Source organism: Urocitellus parryii, chromosome X, assembly GCF_045843805.1.
Source record: "Urocitellus parryii isolate mUroPar1 chromosome X, mUroPar1.hap1, whole genome shotgun sequence".
Taxonomy (NCBI): domain Eukaryota; kingdom Metazoa; phylum Chordata; class Mammalia; order Rodentia; family Sciuridae; genus Urocitellus; species Urocitellus parryii.
In genome coordinates, this window is record NC_135547.1 from 72765918 (window position 1) to 72791920 (window position 26003).

A 26003-nucleotide genomic window follows, 5' to 3' on the forward strand; every position below is an offset into this window, starting at 1 on the left:
CATTATCTTATGTAAGGAAAGTGTATTCATTTTCTGTTGCTGCATAACATATCACCACGAATTTAGTAGCTTCAGCATTAATCGGTTTATGGTTCTCTACGAGGTCTAGCATGACATGGCTAGATTCTCAGTTGAAAGAATCAATTTAGTTCAGATTAATCTTTCTTACTGGGTGAGTGTCCTTCTAGGAAAAGTCTAGTACTTTTTAAGGCTTTATTTGATTAAGTCAGGTCCATCGAAGATGACCGCCCTTAAAATCCCAACTGAATTAGGACTTCAATTACATCTGCCCGGTTCTTGCACAATAACATATAGATTACCTCTCAATTGCATAATTGCAAGGAGATGTGTATGCTTTAGGGTCTTATGATTTTGGGGGCCACCTGATAAGCCAGCCCCCAAGAATGTGATTCATTTATATTACAAATTCCATGATGAGATATGGAGAAGAACATTCTTGGCCTTAGGCAGAGGGATTTCAACTTTGGGAAGACTTTGGAAATGTTTCCTTACCTTCACCTCTTCTGTACCCATGGGCAAAAGGCATATATCTTGGGGTGGCAAGGAATGAGGCTGAAACAGTGCCTGTGGGCCACAGGGGGTAGAGAAGCTACAAATTAATCACATCTGCTTCCTCTTGGGAATGTACCATGGAATCTGATTTGAAAAATCTTTCTCTGGTGCTTTAGAGATAGCCCCTATAGAAGTCTGGTGCCCCAGGACTGGAAAACGAGCTCCCCTAGGATCCAGTTATAACAGGCAGGGTGCTCCAAGCCCAGATATGGATAAGGAAGAACTTTGCCAAGGTCCTTTCTTGTCACCACTTGACCTAAAAGACAGGGAAATAATAGAGAAAATCACTATTAGTACTATCCAGTTTTACTGACCTCTTTGTTCTGGCTTCATCACTCAGTTTAAGGAAGTCAATGAGTCTCTGCCTTGACACAGTGGCTGGCTGGCCTGTACCTCACATGGAAGAGTTAGATTTGACTCTGGGGCTCAGGTGCAGGGGAAGGGTGGGGTGTGGGGGTAGCCTTCATGGAAGAAAACAAGGCCTTGGGCATTGAGTAACAGCTGAGACTAGCAAGCCTCATTGTCCAGCATTCCAAGTCATTTAGCAACATGCTGGCCTCTGCTATGGAGAGAGAACAGAGGATCCCCCTGCAGAATGAAAGGAATCTGATTTCAATTATGTTCAGTACAGTCACCCTCTTTAGGCTGAGAGGCCAGAACACCTGGTGCGGCTTGGGCCACTGTGGCTATAGGAACAACACATTATCCGGGTCCTGGATGCAAGCGGGAATGTGGCCTCTCTTCCTCATGCAGATACCTTATAGGTCTAGTGGAAGAGGATGCGAAAATGACAGACAAGTTTTCACTGGCACTATGTAAAGAAAGGGGAATTATTTCATCTTGACGGCTTCTCCCCACAGTCTCTGTACATATTGATTTTGATTGTAATGAGTTTGCTTCGGTCCACAAGTCATCACCCCACTGAGAACTGAGTCAGTGGTGAGAGAGTCGAAGTGACAGATTATATCTCACGGATCACGCCAGCGCCATGCTCTGTGGGTCCCTCCACCTTTTGAAAAAGCTCATGGATTCATCTGTATAGAATTCATTTGGATCCTTTTCTTCTTTATCAATAGCTTTAGTAGAATATGGCAAATGGAACAGCTGCCCCAGAGAGCAGTCTATATTCACAGCACTATTCAATAAAACTTTTGAGATGATGGAAATGTTCTGTATCTGTGTTGTGCAATTTAGCAGCAACTAGCTACCCGTGACTTTTGAACACTGGAAATACATCCAGGGAAACTGAGGGATGACATTTTCAATTCTCTTTAATTTTAGTTAATTTTAATTTAAATAGCCACACATGGCTAGTGGCTTCTATATTAGGCAGTGCAATTCTAGAAGGAGCTCAGTAAGGCACATACTGAGATAGTGCAGGAATGAGTTTATCAAAGAGAGAAACAATGCAATATGAATCATGTTAAATTAGGAATAAGAGCCCTGGTTCTAATCCCAGTTCTGCCACTAGGTCACCTCACCCTCTCTATGTTCAGCCTCCCCATCTCTGATTTGAAAGGTTGGACTAATATCTGAGTCCCCAAATGGCAACTAAGGTCTTAATTTAATTTTAGAATACTTTTCCAGTGGTAGGACAATAGTACAACACTCATTCCAATTCACCACAGTGCCAACCATTCTCCTACACATATATGCACACAAAAGTACCCACCCACTGTATTACCTGTGAGGATCCTGAGGGTATTTCAACCTGTGACCTCTGGATAATATGATTTCTATTGGACCCTTCCTGTTTTGTCATGCTGTGACTCTTAAGGCACTATAATATTCCAAATATGGTTTCATTTAGGCAGGTGACTGGAGTATTTTCATTGCTTCCTGTCTCGTTCCTTCTGGATATGATACTAGTTACTGAAGTTTGGAGTCAAGGGTAAAGATGAGTGGCAAGGAAGTTACAACCCCAGCAACACTCTTCAATTCTTCTTTTAGGCTTAAAGTTAAGCTCTGAGGCACAGGCCTGACATCATAGAAAGAATGTGTACTTTGAATCATCAGGGAAGGTTTAGATTATTGGGTTCTCCTTCTTGACAGCTGTGTTTACCTCAGTTTACACATTTGAAAACCAGGAATAAAAAATATCCCTGAACCCTACCAAGACTGCTGTGGAATTAAATGATTTAAAATATCCTTAAATTGAAACACAAGAAGGGGAATCACATGATCTGGCAACTACTAAGCTCAAGGACAGAAAGTACCAGTGATGGGGAGGGTGGGGTCTGCTTGTAAAAATTGCACAAGGGAAAAGATCCTAAAGGCATCACCACTGTGTGGAGCTGTGTTTGAGAACTCATGTTAACAATGGATTCACCAGACAATGAGATATTGTGGAGGCTAGGCCTCTAGCTCTAGAAGAAGATAGACTTGGCCCAGACCATACCTTCCAGCCATTGCCCTTGGTGGGAAGTAGGAGTTGGCAGTGGGTACTCATATCTAATTACTGGCTGTGCCCAAGCCCTGCAGAAATGATTGTTGAACAAGGTCATCTTGCACTCAGGGTTGGTTTCCCAGGCTTCCTTCTTATTTTTCCCTGAGTTCTTCTCTGAGCTCCTCTTGTGTTATCAACCCCATCATTGTCCTCTTCCCTACATTGTCAGTACAAACATGTGATGCATTCTTGCATTGATTTACTGAGCAACACTATGATTGGGGTTTGCATTGCAGGACTTATTTTTCCAAGTAGAGTTTACAGTCAGTTCCAGATATATGTCTTTTTCTGCAGGAAACAGAAATAGATGAGCAGTAGGTTTTCTTGTATTTATCAATTTAAATTGAGAAATCAAACTTGTCTTAGTTTTATACCATTTTAATTTATTACTATTTAAAAAGGATTAGAGAAAAAGTGGTTTATGATCCACTCTGGTGCATCTGTCTATGCTAGACTTCAGAGTTATGACCTTTTCAATTATTTATAATCATGTCAATAAAAATGCTAGGGAAAATAGCACAAAGTAAACATTGGAATGCCAAAGGACCTCTAGCTCTGTGTATGTGCATGTGGTGAAGATGGTTCTTAAGGTTAGAGTTTTGGATTATTGTGGTTTGTTAAAAGAATGTTATTTCTATTATCCTTTCTAATGGCTGTCTCCTAGTATGGTTCCCAGTTTCCAGACAGATGGTAAAGGCAGAGACATTCCATCATTTCTCTGATGCAGTTAGGGATTTCAGCTCTTCATATTCTTCCATACCCTTTGGTAAAGAAGAAAATCACTATGTGTGTTATAGAGCATGTTCAACTATGGGTATAATTCTGACAACATCTGAGGCTCATTACAGTGTTCAGTGAGAAATAGTACACTAGAAAATTCCTGTTCATTGCACCCAAATTGTTATGATGGAATTTTGTAGTCTGAGAATGTAATGGACTATGTAGGCCATTTTTTAAACTTCATTCCCATTTGATACTTAAATTCTCAATCATTGTACATCTATTCTCTGATAATCCATAGCAACTTTTCCATCTTCATAGAGCTTTAACTATAGAAATGTATGTGTGGAAGCAAACTAAATTCCAAGAGGCTATACTAGACACCCAAAGAGAAAGGTTCATCATCCTTCAAGAGATCTGTTTCCCTGGCAATTTGCTAGACATCCTAGACGTAGACACATTTACATCACTCTCTTAATTTACAGTGTTCATTATTTATATATTACCTATAAGATAAAGCATAAACTTTTAATAATATATGCATGCCCCTTTAAAAATCAACCCTCATATTTGTGTTCAATCTTATAAATAGCCACTCTTCTCAATATGAAATATGCACACCATCCATATTGTTCTATAGTTATGTCTCTGCATAGTGTAATTCTCATCACTCTTCAAGGGCTAGGTAAGATGCCCCCTTTCATGTAAAGCATTTCCTAACCCCAAATATTAAGTGATATTATTGTTTCTTCTCTTTTTTATGCTTCTATTGTAGCATTTACAAGTATGACATTTTCTGGCACTGTTTGTGGGCATTTACTTATTTTCCATCAGATTGCACCAGTACCTATCCTTTTCTTCACTCAGAAAAAAAGGTCTAATAGTGTATGTCTGTTGAATTAATTAATGAGTAATTGAATGAATGAATGCACCACAAATATTCACAAATGAATTAATGAAAGATTCCAAGTATGAATAATGAAGGCTGTATTCAGGCAGAACCAATTGCAAGGGTACATTAGGTGGCCTGGCAGGAGGATCAGGGGAGAAAGAAAGGTAAGAAAGTTTGGGTTTAGCAGGAATTTAGGATGACAAATCATCTATTCCACCAATGTTGAATGATAACCTGTTATTAAGGAGTTTAGAGTCTGTGACCAGGGAGTATGAACATCTTTATTTTCTTAGCTCAGGCAATTTACCGAACAGGGTAGCTCTGCTGTGTGCTTTTGGTCACTGATGATAAATTTAAGTTTCTTTTCCTTTTTAATAGCCCGTAAGCTGAAGAAACTTGGCAATCTGAAACTACAGGAGGAAGGAGAGACTTCTAGTGCCGGCAGCCCCACTGAGGAACCAGCCCAGAAGATGACAGTATCACACATTGAAGGTTATGAGTGCCAGCCCATCTTTCTCAATGTCCTGGAAGCCATTGAGCCAGGTGTGGTGTGTGCTGGACATGACAACAACCAACCTGACTCCTTTGCAGCCTTGCTCTCCAGCCTCAATGAACTGGGCGAGAGACAGCTTGTGCACGTGGTGAAGTGGGCCAAGGCTTTGCCTGGTAAGGAAAAGGAAACAAGGGCAGGGAATGACGATCATATTTAGGGAACATTCCTGTGGGCAATGTATTCATTAATTCAGGCAGTCTTCACTATTAAGCTATGGGGACAGGATTGCTATAATCCTCACTTTAAACAAGAAAGGCAGCATGATTTGAGTGTCCTAGATGGGTCATGCCAATGTACAGCTGTCAGATCCTCTTGTTCAACATGCAGAACTGGTCAGCAAAAAGTACAATAATTATTAATCATATACACATACCTACATATGCCTTAAGATGCTCTTACATATACATACATATTTATGGCTAACTCCAGAGATAATCTGGATCCTGACAGTGCATCTTCAATGTCACCTTCAGGAGCTATACCACAGGACAACTTATATAGTATGAGATGATAAAAAAGAACACAGGGTTGGGTGTTAGAACACTTGGGTTCTTTTATAAGGTACTGGGTATTGAACCCAGGTGTGCTTAACTACTAAGCCACATCTGCAGCCCTTTGTTTTAATTTTTATGAACTCTTGCTAAGTTGCTTAGGGCCTCCCTAAATTTCTGAGGCTGGCTTTGAATTTGGGAACCTCCTGCCTCAGCCTACCAAATTGCTGGGATTACAGGCATGTAACACAGTGCCCAGTAGAACACTTGTGTTCTAATATTAGGTCTGCTGGTAACTTCACCTTCTCAGTCTGTTTCTCCAAATGTATAATGTGTAAGGAATGCTTTGGATGGAACTAATAGTTTTAAAATTTTGATTCAAGAAACCTTTAGTGCTCTATCATGGTGGAAAGAAAATTTATGTGATAGTGAAATAATTGTCAATTGTTTGTCTAACTTCTGCTTGGACACCTCCAGGAATGGAAAACTCCCTTCCTAGGATATCTGTTGTTTGAACAAGTCTGATTATTAAAATATTAAAGCTTAAGGAAGCTTTAGAGATCCTCTATCCAAGGATTCATAGACTTTCCTTTAGCAACCCAAATTCTTTATTTATCCAAAAACAATTGGGGATGTAGCTCAGTGGTAGAGCACTTGCCTAGCATGTGCAAGACCCTGGGTTCATTCCACAGGACCACAAAAAATGTTTTTATGCAATTACCATGAATTAATATTTATAATTAAACATCAGTAAACTAAAAATTAAATTTAAGAAGCATTGTATCCAGATACAAGTAAAGCTGTTGATTTAAAGGCAGCCTTTTGCCTGTATCTCACTAACTCAGCTTGTCCCTCACTACTGCAGGTAAGCCCCCCTGTTAGTCTTGCAGAATCTTGTGGCTTCGAGTAAAACAGTTTGAAAACCAGTGAAGCATGTGCTCTATAAAGGTTCTCCAAATCCTGAGATTGTGATTCAAAATTCTTTTGAAATATCAGCAACCAAATATCCTTTTGTGAAGTCAAAGATTAACCTGCCTTCTAATAATACTTGCTATTCAGATGGAAAATTGTAGTGAGAAGAGCAGTTACCTGATTTGATTCTCATAAGAATCCTGTAAAGTAAGTGTTCCTTCTTAAATTTTTCAAAGACAATGAAGCTCTGAGAAGAGAGGTGATTGGCCTACAGTTACACAGCCAGAAAGCAGCAGGGCCAGAACTTGAGCCCCCTGATTTCAAACATCCTCCTAATTCCACTCTATATTCTGTAGCACCTCAGCCATTCTGTAACTCTGAGATTTACAGTGAGGGGTCAAAGCCTCACCACCAAAGGCCACTTGGGTCATATGGTAGGCTTGCTATTTTCAGAGACATTGCATGTGGGCCTTCAAACTCCTACTTTGTACTTCTACCTCACAAAGCCCAGTTGTAGCCATTACACTGTCTCTAATATTTTCCCAGGTTGGAAAGCTGAGGTTATCTAACCAGTGTGATCTCTGGGAAAGAGGCCCAAGGCCTCTGGGTGAATATGTACTGTGCCAAAACTGAGAGTTCACACAGACAGGAAAAAAAAATACAATAAAAAGAAAAATGAGAAAGTTGTTTTAATTCTTATTATTTATTTACCTAGATGTCTTGATGTCATGTGTTTGATAGACATTTATAGTTTAATCTTCCATGCATGGTGGTACACACCTGTATTGCCAGCAGCTAGGGAGGCTAAGACAGGAGGATCATAAGTTCAAAGTCAGCCTCAGCAAAAGCGAGACACTAAGCAACTCAGTGAGACCCTGTCTCTAAATAAAATACAAAAATAGGGCTGGGGATGTGGCTCAGTGGTTGAGTGCCCTGAGTTCAATCCCTGGTACCAAAAAATAGTTAAATAAATAAAATTTATTCTCCCTAAGCCATAACCAAATACCTAACATGTGTCTATTTATAGGGTGCATAGCTTTTCATAAATGTGATCCTCAAAATGCTCCTCTGAATCATAGGGACAATTATTTCCATTTTACATGCCACAGCTCAAAGAGGTTAACTAACTTGCTACACTGGTCACTTAACAAATGGAACCCAAAATTGAGCTCAGACCCTCTGATTGCTAATTCAGTCATCTTGAATATAATCTACTGCAAATAACTATGGCAGAATTTGTATAACAGGACCACTGGCTTTCCTTGGCTCAAGCCTTAGGAGGAAAGCCCTCTTCTTACATTAACATATCTTCAAGCCAAACTCAGCTCACCATCTACTTTGCCAGAGTAAATGATCTCTGACTCTGAGTCATTTAGAAGAATAGCTTTAAAAGAAAACTGATTACCACATTCATAAGGACTGCCATTCACATTGTCAATAATTACCTCTAGTTCAAGTAATTTGTTCATCCAACAGATTGAATTCCTATCCTTTGTGAGGCACTGTGCTAAGCACCTAGTCAGATAATTTTTTTTGAAAGTTTTCTGTGATGGTAATGTCTGGAAATTGCCTACTGGGACACTTGGCACATTAATAAATTCTAACTATAAATGAGAGGCAAGCAAATAGATTGTATGTACACAGTATATTTAGAATAATATGTATCTGGTTTGGAATGCTAGCTATGTACTGGTTATGTGCCTGCAAGCAAATCACATGTCTTCTTTGTGCTTCTTTCTTTACATTTGAGTCTTGAGTTCTAGGCCACTTCTCTCACTAAGCTCAATCCAACCTACCACTACCCTTCCAAGAAGCTCATGCAGGGACCCCAAGTTTGAACTGTCTTATTTGAAAACCTTGACTGGCAGGTGCAATACAGCAGCAAATATTTCTAAACCAGTCTTGCTTTGAGTCTGTTGTCCCAGACTAGATGTGGGCCTTCAAGTTTCCACAGCAGATTGCTAATAATGATTGGATTCTAATGAGAAAACAAAGAAACTGCCTCTGCTCCCTAGCCTGTTTGGTGGATTTTAAAACCTCAGAAGGGCTCCTCTCTAGTTCTCCAGAATACCCGAACACATTGCCAAATAGGTGTTGAGTGAATGTGTGCCTACAGAAATATGTAGGGCTACTGTTATCTCAAGCCACACCTTGGAAACCATGCTATCTGAGCAGGCCATTGTGCAAGCTAGGCATAGAGTTAGGTGTTATAATCAGATTATGCCTTTAGGAAAATTGGCCATCCACAGTGCTAATGTGTGCACAGTCATTAGGTTTGCAAGCTGAGCAGTTTTCACTAAGGATTCTTAGTATGATAGCCATTTTTCATCTCTTACATTAGTTTTCTGGTGTCTCACGGTGGGAGGAAGCATCTGTATAGACAATTTCTTTACTAACTTTATAATCTAATCTTCATCCCTCCATCATCCCTCACATTCATCCCTCACATTCACACACTTCACTAGAAGATCACAATTCCCCAGCCAAAGTATTGTTGTTTGGGGGTTTTAGGTTTTTTGTTTTTGTTCTTTTGCTTATTGGTTTGTTTGTTTTTGTTTAGAGGTGTTTTTTTGTTTTGTTTTGTTTTGGTTTGGTTTGGTTCTTTTTTTGTAGTTGTTTTTTGCTGTCTACTGCCTCCCACTCCAGAGGTTCAGGGTACAAAATCCCAGGCCACTTTCTCAAGGAATCTCAGATATTGCCCTCGTGGACCCTGTATCTTGTCTCTTACTGGGAAAGGTTAGTCTCAGGCATTCTGTAATATGGAAAAGCTCCAGGCAGGAAATTGTCTGGGTTCTGAGGATCCAGTCAGTCTGTTAGCATGTCAGTCTCATCAAGGTAGAAAGCACAGGTCTAGGAGTTGAGATTACAGCCAGGGGTGGTGCTGTGAAAGACTCTAGCATCCCTGATCTCTGGAAGATGGGATCTAAAAGAAAAGGGAAGTGGAGATGTGAGGGTGTGCAGATGCCAACCAAGCAGAACACTATGTCTGGGTAGTGAAGTCTTCAGACTCAAGCCTATGGCAAAGGAAGGTTGGTGACCTTGGTAACTTCTGAGGTGGGACTTTCAGCAGTGAAGCGGAAAAAGCACTGGAGCAGAGAATCAAAACACCTGGGTTCCAGATCCAGTTCAGCCACATATAGACTATGTGACCTTGACCAAGTCAGTTAATTTGTCTGGTCCTCAGGTTCCTTGTTGATAAAATAAGTGTCACATCACCGACCTTCCAGGGTTATTGTGAGGATCAAATGTGGTCATCAATAGGAAAGTGAGAAACTTGATCTGAAGTCAAGAAAGAATTCTAAATGAAGTCAAGTAAAACAAAATTTCAGATAATTATGAATTTATTGGGGAAAAGAAGAGGGTATACTGGTAGGGATGAGGTCTGAGACAATGACTTTATAACTTTAAGCATTCAACTGTTTCACAATCTTCAGGGAACATGGCTATGTCTTTTCTACCCATGTGCTATTTCAGAGGTAGCTTCCAGAAGGGTCTGTTTTCTGAGCTTAAGTCATTTGGATATTACTTAATTCCCATTTTTTCAAAATGGAAATAAAATTGAGGGCCCTTAACCTATTTAATATTTCTCAAATGCCCAGTTAAACACCTGAACCATGCTATGTACTAAGAAAGCAAAGATCAATTAGAAGATATGACTCCTGTCTTCAAGTTGCTCCAAGGCTTGCAGGCAGAAAACATGCATATAGATGGATTTCATGGCTGTGAAATTATCACTGTAATTGGCTAGGGCTACAGTATGTGCAATGAGCAAGTAAAAGAAGAATAATTATCTTGCTTGGATGAGTTGGAAAACGCTTCAGAGTGGAGGTGGCCTTTGAGTAAAGACTTGAAAGATGAGTAGGTGTTTATCAGATGGAAGGCTTTTGGAAGGGGAACACATTCTAGGCAAGACAACTGTCTATTCAGAAGTAGCAGAGCTGTAGAGGCCTGGGAAAGGATGAAGTGTTCAGTACATTTTAAGTTTTTCAAAACAGCTGGGACCTAAATTATCTGAAGGCAAGTTGCAAGAAATTAGTCTGGAGAAGCAGATTATAAAGAGCCTGTTTGTATATAAATGAAGTAGGCTGAGAATGACAAGAGTGTAGAAACTATTAAGTATAAAAGAATGGAGAGGAGGTATATGGGGTAGAAAGAAGGTCAGAGAAAAGAGAGAGAGAGCCTGTAGGTGGTTTAAAGAAGGCCAGTGGCTGTCAAGACATTCCTCCTATATGATAATATATAGTAATATCCCTTTCCCAAGATTGTTACCAGGATAAAATCAAACTGTAGCTAATAGAGCTTTGTAAACTTAGAAGTGCTGTCCATGTGGAAGAACTGGTATTACACTGTATCTTCAGAAAGGTGTGGTGATCAAGAGCATGGCCTTTGGAGTCTGACTATTGGCTTTGGAACTTGATCTGCCAGTTAGTAGCCATATGATCTTGGACATGTTATTGACCCCTCTGTGACCCATTCCTACTGATTTGAAGAATGGGGATAATAAGAATACCTATTTTATTCATTGTCATGAGAATTAAATGAAATAATATAAGTGCTCAGAAAGGAGTTCATTCATTATAAGTAGTTAATGTTCAATTAATATTCTCTTCCAACTGACAATGGCCTTTTGGCCTCCATCATGATCTCATTTGAACAGTTCAGTGAAGTAGGGAGGGCAAAGAATGTTATCCTTACCATATAATTTTTTTCATCACTCCTCAGAAGCCAGTACTGATGTTCCCTGGGGCTTCTCAAGGCCTTCCTGAGTACTAGAGATTCTCATTTAAGCAGAGGTAAAGACTTAGCTCAGTCCATCAATGTCTGCACTGACCACTGCCTTTGTGCCTTCTTTTCTAGGCTTCCGTAATTTACACGTGGATGACCAGATGGCAGTTATTCAGTACTCCTGGATGGGACTCATGGTGTTTGCCATGGGCTGGAGGTCCTTCACCAATGTCAACTCCAGGATGCTCTACTTTGCTCCTGACCTGGTTTTCAATGAGTAAGTATTCCTGGGACCAAGTCTCATATAGTTTTCTATTTTTAAAATAATAACAGAGACATCTCAAATGTTTTGTTATAACTAAATTGGATGGATATGGAGTATCTAGCCCATGGTAGGCAAGAAATTTAAAAAAGGAATCCCTTTTTTATTCCCCCTTTTCCTAATGATGATAATCTTATGTTTGCTGTCTGAGATCCTTCAATTGCATTGTGAATGGAGCTGGCCAGAATTATTGTCCCAAAAACCTTGAGCTAGTTTCGCCACAGAGAATCTTTTCAGTCAGGCAGGAGTCGAGCTTCCCTCTTGGTCAGCCTTTAACCCAGAAGAGCCTTAAAATAAAACCTCCAGGCAGTAGTTCCTGGTAGCACAGCACTGCTATGCAAGAGAGAGTAGGTGTCCCCAGTTGCACTCTCTCAACCCAGCCGGCCCTGGTAGCCAGAATCTAAGAATAACCACTGGGCTTTTGGCATGACCCGGGTTGTGGTTTCCAAATCTCCAAAAAGTTACCTATGATGCCATCTTCTGGGCAAGACCTTGAAAAGCCCCCCTAACTGTTCATGTCCAACCCCCATGCCCCTGCTGCCCTCCAGTGATTGAATCAACTCCCTGAGCACATGTTCAACCTTCTTTAGAGTCTTGAGACCTTTGGAGTGTTGCCCAGTGACAACTGGTTATTTTCTGAATCCTTATTTCTTTCTTTGTTTCTATGTAAGCTTGTGGCATCCCACTTCAGCTTTCTGGCTGAGTCTCATCCATTTTGTCCAGAGGTATCATAGGGCTACCCATGGGTCAGAGTCCTATATGCACCAACTCCCAGAGTTCCTGAACCCTATTGAGGCCTACTTCCCCATCTTATTATATAAGGGCTCGCAAAGTCTCTAGAAACATCTGACCAATGTTTCTCAACATGAATGCTGTTGACATTTGGGGAGGAATTTTTCTTTCATTGTGTAAAATGTTCCTGCATATTGGAATATGTTTAACATCTCTGGTACCTGCCCACTAAATATTAAACATAAATCCAGTCACTCTGACAGCCTGACTGACCCACACATTTCTAACACCTCCTGAGGAGACAGTGAACCCCAGTTGAGGGACAATAATTGCTGGCAGTCTCCTCAAAATACTAACAGAGGGACTAAGGCCCAAAGAAAAAGATAATGGGGGGACTGGTCCAAGCTGGACCAACCCATATTCCATTCTCTCTGATTCAAAATCCTATCATTATCCCCATTTTCCCCTTCTTTCCCTTTTTTGCAGGGAACATATGTTGTAAGACTAAAGGGCTTGAATCCTAATTGTGACCTCAGGGAAATTACTGAACTTCTCTGAGCCTCAAATCTTACCTGTAAAATCTTAGTGTCACCTCCCTACATGTCATTTATTGAACACTTACTATATGCCAGGAACTATGCTCAGTGTTTTCCAATCTTCATTTCTCGCCTTATCCATTTTTGTATTCCATCTACCTCTGTTCTCCTTTCTGAATTCCATTCCTGCCTCTCCTTTTCTGATCTCCCATCACCTTCCCCTTTCCTTCCTTTAACTTTCTGTCAATTCATTTTGCCCTTTTCCATATTTCTTTACTACTTTCCCTTCTGAATCCCTTACTTGCCTTTTCTCATTCTCTCTTCTTCATTCCCTACCTTCTCTGTCTCCGGAGCCTGCAGCAATATGCTAGGACTCCTTCATGCCAGCACCATAATTTGAGCAGTAAAACGATTGCAGTGTTGTCATCAACAGAGGCATGGAAGTATAGTGGAGATCAGAGAAGGGCCAGGCTCCAGAATCAGCAGGTCTTACTGAAAAATTCCCCAGGGTGATGGAGCTTAGAGCAACACTGTTCTGGTCAATTGACTTGTGATACTATCTAAACACTTCCTCTTTCTAGTTGGAATTCAGCCTGAATTGAATTATTCTGCAGCACCTGCCCCCTTTTTTCTTTATGTAGGAGACCCAAGATCTGTCTGAAATAGGTTGCTGAGCTTCCACCCACACAATGCCAAGCCTGCTCAGCTTGTGGAACAGGCTAGTGGCTTGGGAACCAAAATGTCAAACCACAGACTTTAGGCTCCATCTGGGAGGTCGTTGTCCCCACCACTTCAGTGGGTGTCAAATCCCTTTTTCTTGACATGGTACACAATCAATTACTGTCTTACACACACACACACACACACACACACACACACACACACGCACACACACACACTTGATTTCTGAAGTGCCAAACCCAGAAGGCCTACTAGCAGAAAGATACTGTATCTTCCCTTACAAGCATGCGATGACCCGTCATGGGACAGAGGGGTTGCCTCCTCCCCAAGCCTTGGCCACTTCCTCATATAATTTATAGGTGATAATGTGATAATCTGTTCACAAGTCACCATAATAAAAGCAGCTCACATGTGTTTACAGCTCCCAAACTGTGGCAAGGAACAGCCAGCCTGTGAGGGAGTGGTCTCCCCTTCACCAGGAGACATTTAGATTCAGACATTCAGAAAAAACTTCCTGGCAGACATGGAAGCACTGGAACTCGTTTTCAAAGGACAACATGGAATCTCTATTGCTGCAAGTTTTTAAAGAAATGGTTAAATTTGTACTATGAGAAATGACTTTCAAACCAAGAGCCGGTCAGGAGCGTTGACAGGATAGACACCTGTGGTCACTTGCAAATCCTGTGTCCTTATATGAAGTGCTGATTGCTGGATCCTCTCTCCTAGAAATCCTTCAAATTTGGCTGCCTTGGAGGCAGGTCCTGCCTCTTGCTGTAGCTGGGATACTAGAACTGTAGTCAGGGAGACCATGTGCTTGCCCCATTGTGTTCATTTGGTTATGCTTTCCTGTCCATGACTCAGGAAACAGAGGGGGCATGGAGACCTGGAAATTCCATGTGCTAACCCATATCCTGGCCAGGGAAGATGAGTAGTTAATTATCAGGATGCCAGGATTTTAGAAAAAAAAGAACAGATTTGTTCTTTGTCAATGAAGCACCAGCAGGACAAATAGACTTTTTTTGAAGAAGCCAAGGAAGGGAAGAAAAACTAGAGATATTTCCTCTGGGCTTTTTGGAAGCCTCCCCTGATTCCTCTTCTTCCTCTGTATCTCCTTCACAGGTACCGCATGCACAAGTCCAGAATGTACAGCCAGTGTGTCCGGATGAGGCACCTCTCTCAAGAATTTGGTTGGCTCCAAATCACCCCCCAGGAATTCCTGTGCATGAAAGCATTGCTACTCTTCAGCATAAGTGAGTACCTAGAGGCACAGGGAATGCCTGTGTGGTCACAAAGACTGAGGGGGGCCACTTTCTCCATCAAAATATTATCAGGGAGGAACCAGCTCCTGGACATTTCCCTTCTTCCCTCCCCCCACTACATCAGCATCCTTTTCCCCAACAAAGACCAATTTCATGGCTACAGATCAATTTCTTTGGTGGACTCGGGCCTCCATCAAGTCTTAATCTACCCATAGTCTCTCCTTAAGACTAGGTGTTTTGACTGGTTCCAGCACGCCTCTGATTTTTTTTCCCACATTTTCTGGGATAGAAACAGGCATGAACCACCCCACTGTGTATTCCTTGCAGAGTAGTAGAGCAGGAGGGATTGTCTCCTGGAAGACATTTCCTCTTCCACCAACAGGAGGAAGTCTATGTTAGCATCTTGTTTGGCAGCCAAGCAGCCTTTCCTCAATGTCTCTTCTAAGAAGAGTGCAATCTTAGCCTGTGTGAAAAAGAAAAGAGGCACGATTTCATATTCAGAGCCCTGTGTTTTAATTCTCTCAATCAGAGCTGAATGATGAACAACATAAAAACTTAGATCCTAAGAAATGGGTACTTGAGAAGACTAGCAAAAGAAAAGTTTCAGTGAATTTTATTTGTTTCACTCCCTTCCGATCGGGTCCAGCTCTCCTTTTCCCTGAGATCTCCCTGGCAGACTGAAGGCCCCAGGCACACGGATTTCAATTGTCAGGGAGCCAAGTAGATGGTTCCCTCCCTGTGGGGGTGGGGGTCAAGTTTGTGGTCAGAAAACTTGGTGCTTTGTCTAATGCTCCTTCCTGGGCATGCTTCCCCTCCCCATTCTGTCTTCATCCCACATCAGTTCCAGTGGATGGGCTGAAAAATCAAAAATTCTTTGATGAACTTCGAATGAACTACATCAAGGAACTCGATCGTATCATTGCATGCAAACGAAAAAATCCCACATCCTGCTCAAGGCGCTTCTACCAGCTCACCAAGCTCCTGGACTCTGTGCAGCCTGTAAGCAAATGATGGAGGGTGCTTTATCAGGGAGAGCAGCCTGATAGAGCCAAGTGATAATAGGCTTCTGGATGGTCTGGCACCACCTGTTGGGAGGTGCTTCCATTACCCTCTGGCTTTGAGTGTGGTCCAGGAAGAAAATGCGATGGAGAAGAAAGGAACTCAGGTCACAGTGTCCCAGCTGGATGTCGTGAAAGGGGTGGAGGAGTGAATAGAGCAGTTGGGACTCAGAGAAGAAGCTTAAAGCACATGAATTCTCTAGTCAGACAAGATAGACCTGGTTATTTTTTCCCCTCTTCCTTGAGTCATGTGCATGTGAATTTGTGTGTGTGTGTGTGTGTGTGTGTGTGTGTGTGAGAGAGAGAGAGAGAGGGGGGGGGGGGGGTGAGAGAGAGAGAGAAATGGGGGGTGCTGTACTGTGGAAGAGGAACACCCAGTTCTGAGTCACAGAGCTTGCAATGGTGTAAGAGATCTCTTGGGAGCCCCCAGTGACTCCCCAGAGACAATTTCATACACACACACACACACACACACACACACACCACAGAGGCAAATTCACATGCAAGACACACACACAGGCAAATTCACTCATGGGGCAGGACCAAGGATAGACAAGGAGACAAAATGCTAAAAGTCTTGGAAATCAGAGGTGGGGGTAGAGTCTGGTGGAAACCAACTCCTTATCAACCTTGTTTTCTCTTTCTCTTACTGTCCCCTGCAGATTGCAAGAGAGCTGCATCAGTTCACTTTTGACCTGCTAATCAAGTCCCACATGGTGAGCGTGGACTTTCCGGAAATGATGGCAGAGATCATCTCTGTTCAAGTGCCCAAGATCCTTTCTGGGAAAGTCAAGCCCATCTATTTCCATACACAGTGAAGCTTTGGAAGCCCCCATTTCCCTCCCCCACCTCACTCCCCTTTTCCAATGTCTTCTGCCTGTTATAACTCTGCACTACTTCTCTGCAGTGCCTTGGGGAATTTCCTCTATTGATGTACAGTCTGTCATGAACACGTTCCTGAGTTCTATTTGCTGGGCTTTTTTCTCTTTTCCTTCTTCCCTCCCTTTCTGATCCTCCATGGCACCTTCACACTCTGCTCCCTGTTGTGGCTCCTATCTGTGTTTTGAATGGTGTTGTATTTCTTTAAATCTGAGATGATCCTCATGTGGCCCAGTGTCAGGTTGTGCTTGTTTACAGCACTGTGCTGTGTGCCAACCACACAAACATTTACTTACCTTATGCCACGGGAAGTTTAGCAAGTTAAAAGTATCTGAGGAAAAACAAACTAACAAACAGAAAACAAAAAAAAAATTTAAAAATTAAAAAAAAAAAAACCCTGAGAGGACATTTTCCTCAAAATAAATAAATTAATAAGCAGAAATCCCCAAAGAAGCCAACAAGTCACTAGAAGGTAAAAATTGCAGGTCCGTGGGGAGTCACTGTTTTTGTTCATCCCCTCCCTCCAGGAAGACTTTAGCTTTTCCCAGTGACTATTGCCATTAAAGGACAGGGTGACCCCAGAGAGGATCTGGGGGCGCAGAGAGAGGAGGAAACAAGTAGGGCAGTTGGATCACCAGTACCTGCCCACAGCCTTGGTCCCTGAGGGCTAGACTGCTCAACTGCAGTGCAATTCATTATACTGAAAATGTGCTTCTTGTTTGAAAACTTGTCTGCATGTGAATGCCTTCCCCCTCAAACCCTTCTCTCTCTCAACCTCTGCCTCCACCCTCCAATCAGATTTCAGTAGCTTTTCAAAGAACTTCAAATGAAGTGTTCTCTTTAGCCTAAACTTGACCACTTCCACTGAAGAGTCAGATCAGTGAGAAGGAGAGGAGAGATCTGACCCATTGGAAGGATCCTATAAATTCCAGTTCTGCTTTCCCATGCGTGATCCAGGGAGGAGCTTGCATCTGGAGTCAGAGAAGAAGGAAGTGATGGCTTGGCTGTTCTGCTTAGGAGACAGTACAGTTAATCCCTTGATGCTACCTTCTTTACCTCCACCTTTAAAAGACCTATGGACTCTATGTGGCCACAAGCTCCCTCCACCCTTCCTTGAGTGTTTTGTAGGCCACTCTGCATTTCAGTCTTGGTGGTAAAGCTTATTCACTTCTTTAGGCATGTTCACCGATTGTCTGCTAAGATCCCTTCACACTGTGAAGGCTAGCAGGCCAGAAGCCCTGACATCTGTCTCTAGATGCTTGTAGTCTTAGACATATTACCAAGTGTCTCTTTTCAACATAGTTTGTTGGAGCCCTTAGACAAACCCAAAAGAAGGCATCGAAGGGATCAGACAAACTGGGCATCTTGGCCTTGTCATCCAGAGATGAAACTCTCCAATAAATGGAGACATATCTACTTCCTTCTTCAAAGCAGCTAAAGGGGCTACCCATATCAAGGTGGAATACCAGGGTTAGAAGAATGAAGACACTAGATCCAGAAAACCTGAAATGCTCTCCTTGCCACCCAGCATATCTGCCTGAAGAACTCATGGCAAGAAGCAAGCAGACACCAAGAGAAGACTTTGACTATTAAATAAAGCCTTCAGAGGCAAAGCCTAAAGTCAGAATGGCACAAGTTTACTCAGCCCCCTCCTCTGCTGCTGACCCTGGGCTCTGACATTGGCCATAGTTACTCAGATTCCCCACCATTGTTGCTACCTCTATGTCAGAGGGGCATGCAAGACCACTGAGACTCTCTACAGAACCATGGCTTCCTTTGGAAAGGTCTGGCTGTTGTAGCACTTATAGATAGGCTGCCACCCATAAACTCAGGGTATGCCCCTGGGTCACTGGTTTCATATAGTCCTTTGGCACACCTCTGTTCTCTGGACTTTGTTCTCCAACCCTGAATGTGGAGTGAGGAGGATGTTCACCTATTTTCTCTTCTTGGCCCCTGCCTCCTCAATTAGCTCTTAACATCATTGGATAAACTCAAGAAATCAAGGGCCAGTCACCAAGCTGCCCACTTTAGTTGGTTTACTCTGCTGGTTGAGAAGATAGTTTTCTGAGTGACATGATACTATTCACATGAGTTTCCGTCCCTGATTTCTGTGTTGATATTAATAGCCAAAGGAACTTGCAAAACAGCTTCTTTAAATAACAAGGGAGAAAGGAATCTAACATGAGTGATATGCCAATCCAAGACTGGTGGACAAAAACTGAAGCTGATAGGTTCCTTTCTGGGATAGGATAGATTCTGATTTTCTTTGTGATGACACCATCTGGCCTATGTACAGGATCACTTTTTAGCTGTCTTAGAAAAAAATAACATCCACGACTCCTTTCAGTTAAGCTAGGTTACACTTTAATAGTTCCTTTACATCTGTTTTGATTTTCATCTTTTGTGGCACACGGATTCAATTATATCATTCTAATACCTCTCCTTGTAAATACTAGAGGCTCTCCTTTCCATTTCTCTATCAAATTTTTCATCTTTATGGATTTCCCAGTCTTGACTTTTGTCTTCATGAATATATGTTTTTCATTTGCAAAAGCCAAAAATCAGTGAAACAGCAGTGTAGTTGTAAGCAACAACAATTGGATTACTCTGAATTTCCAATGACAAAAGTAGGGAAAAAGAGCCTAAACAAGGCTTTAGGCCTACTGTTTCTGCACTGGGGTTTGAGTGAGCAGAGGAGGTATTAGTTTGGCTTGGTTCTCCCACAGATGAAAGAAGAATACTTTTTTTTTTTCCTTTTGGTCATTGATGTTCCAACCAGTGTGACTGACAGAAGTCTCATTTCGCATGCACTCTGCTCTACAAACAGAGTTGATGTGGTTGGTACACTGTGCTCACCTGTGAAGGACTGGCCACCCAGACCCACTCACCTGGTGAGCTAGAAGATGAGTATCACTCACCGGACAAATCAAGGGGACCATCTCCAAAGAGGTGTGCAGTGTTTGATGGGGATGGAAAGTGAGAAAGAGAAAAAGAGGGAGCATCGTGGAGAAGGCCCCATCTGTGCTGGGCAGCAGACAGCTGCCAAGGTCACGAACTCTGGTCAAAGAATAGAGTCGTGTGGCAGTTTCAGCCCATTCACTGGGCAGCTCACTGGGTCTGGCCTCTGAGCTGACATGGGGGTTGAATTCTTTTTCCTTAGATTTTCTATGCCACATACAATATCGTTGTTCTTGGAAAGTGCATTATTTTTTTAAATTACCTTACTCTGAGAAAGGGAGTTTTTGAAGGATTCTGTCATATATCTTTGAAAAAAAGAAAATCAGTAATGCATATATTTTTATGTATGTTCACTGGCACTAAAAAAAAAAGAAAAAGAAAAAAAGTTTCACTCTGTCCTTTGGGTAGTTGCTGAGGTTAATTGTTCAGGTAATGAAATAATGTGCTGATGCTCAAATCCCTCTCTGTCCATACTCTACTTCTACATACATGTAGACATATATAAACAATATATTTGTATTTGACTTGTACTTTCAAGAAAATGTCCACCACCCTCATGACACTGACACTACACAAATGACCTGATTTTGAGCTTTGAGTAGCTTCTAAGTGTTTGTTTCATTAGGCACAGCACAGACGTGGCCTTTCCCCCTTCTCTCCCTTGATATCCAGCAGGGCACAAAGGCCCAAGCCACACCCTGTCCCCCTCCTTAGCCGTATGCCAGCGCTGCACTTCAGGAGACTCTCTCCAGACAGCCCAGTAAATATCCCTGCATGACCCTTGCATAGTCCTGGAAAAGCAAGAGGCTGACTACTGCTTATTGTGTGCCAGTTGCCCAGGTGAGAGGGCTCTGGGCTGAGGTCATCAATTTAGTGCTTAACCCACTTTTAGGGGGTTCACACGAACCAGGAATGCCAAAGCACCACATCAAATCCCAACTTAAAGTCAAAAGAAGCCATTTCACATGTGAAATTTCTTGGAAAAGGAAGTTCCTACCCCTGTTGCTTTTCTAGACAAATCTGTTCTCTCCACTGATCTCTTTGAAAAATTTTGAAAGCAGTTTTTTTAAAAAAGACTGAAAAAGAGATGAAAGCATCACATTATGTAACCAAAGATTACATTGTATCTGCTAAGATACCAAAATTTTTAAGGGCAGGGAGGGAGCAAGCATTAGTGCCTCTTTGGTAAGCTATCCAAAGACAGACTAAAGGACTTTGCTGGTGACTGACTTCTAAGAGTTTTGTGGGATTTTTTTCCCTTCACAAAATACATATTTAGAAGAGTTTAAGATAATTTGGAAAAAAATGGGATTCTGGGTCCTTCATTAAGTGATTTTATAAGCAGAAGTAGTTTTCCTTTACTCTAGTAGTTGCTGAGCAAATTCTTGAAGCTCCATCATTGCATGGTTGGAAATGGAGCTGGTCTTGGCCACTGTGTTTGCTAGTGCCCATGTTAGTTTATCTGAAGATGTGAAGCCCTTGCTGAGAAGGGGAGCATTTAAAGGACTAGATTTTGCACTAGAAGGACAGCAGGCAGAAACTCTCATTTCTGCCCAGTTTGGACAGCACAAAAAGTTCTCTGCGGTTTAAGGCAGAAGGTTGAAATATATTGTAAATTAGTATTTGTATCCGTGTTTCAAAATTGAATTATATATATATAGATATAAAGTGTTCTAATAGCTTTACCTTTCTCTGCACCTTTATATTTGGTTCCAGGTCATATCTGATGCCATGTACTTGTGAGAGAGGCTGCAGTTACATTTTGGAAGCTCTCTCAGAATGGACAAGACACCTGGATTGATCAGATAACTAAGAGATCTCTGCCCCAATTGGGCCTGATGCACAGGCCTTGCAAAAGGGTAGAGGGGGGAAAAGGGTAGGGTATGTGATGTATTGCACTTTACTTGCCTAAGACAGATGAATGTGGAAAGGGTGGTGAAGACTCATTGGAACCGGCTATTTACCATAGGGAATACCCAGACATGGGGTCAAAAGCCCACCTGAATGATTGGCCAGTGGCCCCCTGATGGGACCTGAGTTATTGGAAGAACAAAGGGTATTCCTTGGTCTTCACCACTCTTGTGAGAGAAAGGCAGTTGCCTGTAGTTGGGAACCTGGAGCAAGTGCTCCATCTTTCAACCAATTCTCTCCCCTGCGATTGAGGTGCTCTTGCTACTGGGTGTCTGTGTGCTCTAATTCTGGTTTTGGATATGTTTTGTAAAGATTTTGAAAATTGAAAATGTGTTTTTCTCTGTTAAAACTTGTCAGTGTACTAGAAATTGTATCTCTGTAGGTAAAGGTCCATCCCTGCCCATGGGTAGAGGTATTTTTCTTCAATTAAGAGTTTGACACTGGGGTCTGTTGCCCAGAGCCTCCCAACCCTCAACCATTTCTAGGTGAAGGCAGAAAAATCCACATTGGTTATTCCTCTTCAGACATTTCATCCAAGATCACACATCACTTGGAATTCTCCTAGTCTCCAAAAGAATGGTAGATATTTGAATCTAGTGGGTGGACTTTCAGAGCGAACAACAGCTTTTGACTGAGCTTTAATGTGACTCTATTAAATTTGGTTGGAAAGTATGTATTGATTGATTTTCAGTCCCAATTCATTATAACAGAGGTTCTGCTTCCTTTCCTTGACTCACTTGTCTTTTAGCCTTTTTGGAATTAAATAAGAAGCTATGGAATAGGTGACCCTTATGGCCTGAAACAGTTCTCACATAATCTACTTGGCAAAGACCATTATGTAGCTGCATATTCCATTGACCCCCAAAGACTGGAACATACACATACGTATACCCCAAAGGAAAAACTCTTCCAAAATGTTGCTGCTTCTCTGGTGGTGCCCTCCTTGGCTGCTGCCTCACAGTTTGGGTCCCTGTAACAAGCCAAGCTGGCAGTCTCTCTCAACCTTAGCCCTTGGTGCTAACTGTCCTGCAGTGAAGTGCCTATGGGGTTGTTCTATTTCAGAAGCCACTTGGGTGCTGAGAGCAGCCACCACTGGAATGACCCAAGGAAAGAAAAGAGTGCCCCCTTAACCACCCAGTGACACCTTTCTGCTTTTCCCTAGACTGGACATTGATTAGGGAGTGTCTCGGACATAACATTCTTGTGCTGTCCTTGAGATTAATTTGGCAGCCCAAGGGAGCAGACTATGTAACCAGAGATAAGAATTAATTTTCAATGTTGAGAGGAAAATGAGAGAGAGCATTATTCAAAACAATTTTACAAGAAACAAATTAATTTTGCTTGAAAGTTCTTTCGATGGGGCTTCAGTTCTTACAGTGGCACTTAGCCTCAACTGGGCAGCAGGACCAGCCCCAAGCGCTAGTGTTCTGTTCTCTTTTTGTAATCTTGAAATCTTTTGTTGCTCTAAATACAATTAAAAATGGCAGAAACTTGTTTGTTGGAATACATGTGTGACTCTGGGTTTGTCTCTGCGCCTGCTTTCAGAAATGTCATCCATTGTATAAAATATTGGCTGGCTGGTCTGCCAGCGAAAACTTGGCCACAGCCCCTGTTGCGGCTGCAGGCTCAAGTTATTGTTAACAAAAAGACCCGAGAAAAGCTGCTAATGTCCTCTTATCACCGTTGTTAATTTGCTAAAACATAAAACAATCTAAAATTTCAGATGAATGTCATCAGAGTTCTTTTAATTAGCCCTTTTTATTGGCTGCTTTTATTGAAGTTGAGAGTTGGTATCATGCCCAGTGGCCTTTTATGCTACTCTGATTTTCATATATTTGTAAAAATCTTCACACAGGGGTTATGAATTTGCCTTGCATTGACCTTAGCATAGGCTAACCTGGGACCACCAAAATCACAAAGGATCTGGGCTACAAAGCACAGATGGGCACTGGCAGCCCATCACAACCTTTCACACACAAAAAATCCCCTGAGTTTAACAGCCAGAAGAGAGCTGCATAAAGCCCAGCTGCTCACCCTCATCCTCATCCTAGTGGGAGTATAAATTAATGGCATCACTGCCCTGTTAGAGCCAAGTTTCAGATAAAGAATGGGCACATTTGCCTCTTTACTTTTTCCAGGGTCATACCATCTTTGACCATGCAGGTAAAATCCAAGTCAGCCTTCTTCAGTTCAAGCAAGGACCCTTCCTGTTGCCTCTCGGCACAAATGAGATGAGATACCCAGATTGGATTTCTAGGCTTGATAGAGGCCATAAATGAGGTGTGACAGGTATCTTAGAGAATAATAAGAAAACTCTCTATGCCTCAGTGTCCTCACCTGTAAAGGATGGTTACAATGCCTCCCTCCCAGGCTGAATTGGGGATCCAGTGAGAACATATGTGACACAGCTGGTGGGCTATTTTCTCTGGCTATGCTCCCTGTTAAAATGCCAGAACCCCTGAGAGAGATTCCACATTGAACCATGTTTATCATTGACCACCTCAGAGACAGGGATTTCTCAAATTTTTCCTGAGATCAGCATGTGATGGAGAGGAGCACAAAACAAAACAAAACAAAAACCCCAAACAACAGAGATTGTTGAGATGTGTGTTTGTGTATCTAAGTTACAGAGAAAGAGGATGTATGTGTTTGTGGGTTATATGTGTAAATCAGATCCTGCCTCCAGAGAATCCCCCTGAGAATCATTGCTTAGGTCCTCTTCTTTTGCATCTACAGAGTATGATCTAACAGCAGCTCTACTTGGCTTCACTCATCAAGACAGCAACTCTAAATCAGCTCCTGTCTAAACAGACAAGGTGGCCAGCATCTATCATAGATTTTTCCAAAGAGTAGAAAAATACAGAAGTCAGGGGGTCACAGGACACTTAACCTGTTGAAAAAAAGCCTAGAGGCAGGAATCCTGTATTTTCTCATGGCTATGCAACAAATGCTTAATGAGGATTCTGGCCTGCTGTTCACTGTATGATACTAAGCAGTCCTCTGCTCTTTTCTGGACCTCAGTTTTCTTGTCTATAAAATCAATGTGTGTTGGAAGGTATGGACAGCTAGATGAGATGAGAATTCCCTGCCAGTGTGGATACCATGGTTACTGCAAACTATGATATTTGGCTTTATCCTGACCTAAAAGGAAAAGAAGGGGACTTTTACTACCCCTTGAATACAATTTTGTAGTTAGAATCCTTATGTTTGTACTTAACAAACGTTTGCAGAACAAATCAGGGGCAGAGAGTCAAAAAAGCAATTGAGTCTTGTGTAAAAGATGCTATCCATTCCTTGGTGGGTGAAGGAAGGGCTTAAAAGTGAGATAATTTGTTTACCACTGAGATCATCTCATAAATGGCAAAGAAGGACTTAATCCATGTACTATCTGTGCCTTCAGTGAGTTTACAGTCTATTAAATGCTTTAGGCCAGACCACGCTGGAAATTCAACTTATCTACGCAACCCCAAATCCTTCCACATCCTTCCCTCCAAAGAAATTAGGATAATCTTCAATTTAGTGTTGCTGCCTTTAGAGCTAACAAGGATCTTAAGTGTTGTCTACAACAAATTTCTCATACTTCACATGAGAAAACTGGGTCAAAATACTTACTGAATGTGATTGTAAACTAATGCCTGTGGCCAGGGGCAACCCCAGAGCCCCCAGTTCATGATCCTCTTCTCATGAATTCAGGCAGCTTGTCAAGGAAGTGGGATGTCTGAGAAGGCTTACCATTCCCTGGCATACAGATTCAGAACCTTGAGGAGAGAGCTTCCATCCCTTGAATGGCTCCCATGTGTGCAGAGCAACACTCTTCACCCCAATCTCTACCCCGGCAGGTAGAAGATAAGGGGAGGTTTCTAGTGAAATCTAGGCTGTGACCCAAGTTGAATGAAGATGGGGCTGCAGAAGAGAGAAGTGCATTCTTTCTCACAGGAAAGTCAGCAGCCTTGCAAGGGAAACTGCAAATAGGGAGGAGTTTGAAGGATGGTATCACTATCAGAGATGAGGATAGAAAAGGAGGCCTTAGCAAAGCCAGCTAAAAGAGTTCAGCCTTCATACCCAAAATAAATGGGAGACATAGAAGCCCTTGCTAGCATTGCATTTCCCAGAATAATCTGACACATAATCTCATCTAAATCTCATAACATCCCGAGAAGGTAAGCAGGTTAGTGATCAACTGGTTTGTCCAGAGGAAAACTGAGGCTCATCAAGGTGAAGTGATTTGTCTAAGGCTGCTGTTAAATAATTGATAGCCTGAAGTCTAAGGTCTCCTGATTATCAGTCTCCATTCTGGTTTCCAGAAGCCCAAATCTCCAGATTCCCAGTCTCCATCTCCTCACATCATACCAATC

The 26003-nt window shown here is 42.0% G+C and overlaps 1 protein-coding gene across 1 annotated transcript in view; it reads left to right on the top strand.

Annotated features, from left to right (window-relative positions):
- Ar (androgen receptor) overlaps positions 1-23143 on the top strand; it is a 172126-nt gene extending 148983 nt beyond the window's left edge. Inside the window, exons 4-8 of the mRNA XM_026399979.2 lie at positions 5010-5297; positions 11445-11589; positions 14703-14833; positions 15684-15841; positions 16563-23143. Coding sequence (XP_026255764.1) covers positions 5010-5297; positions 11445-11589; positions 14703-14833; positions 15684-15841; positions 16563-16718 — 878 coding nt within the window. The 3' untranslated portion in view covers positions 16719-23143. The remainder of the gene's footprint in view (positions 1-5009; positions 5298-11444; positions 11590-14702; positions 14834-15683; positions 15842-16562) is intronic.
- The last annotated feature ends 2860 nt before the right edge of the window (positions 23144-26003 follow it).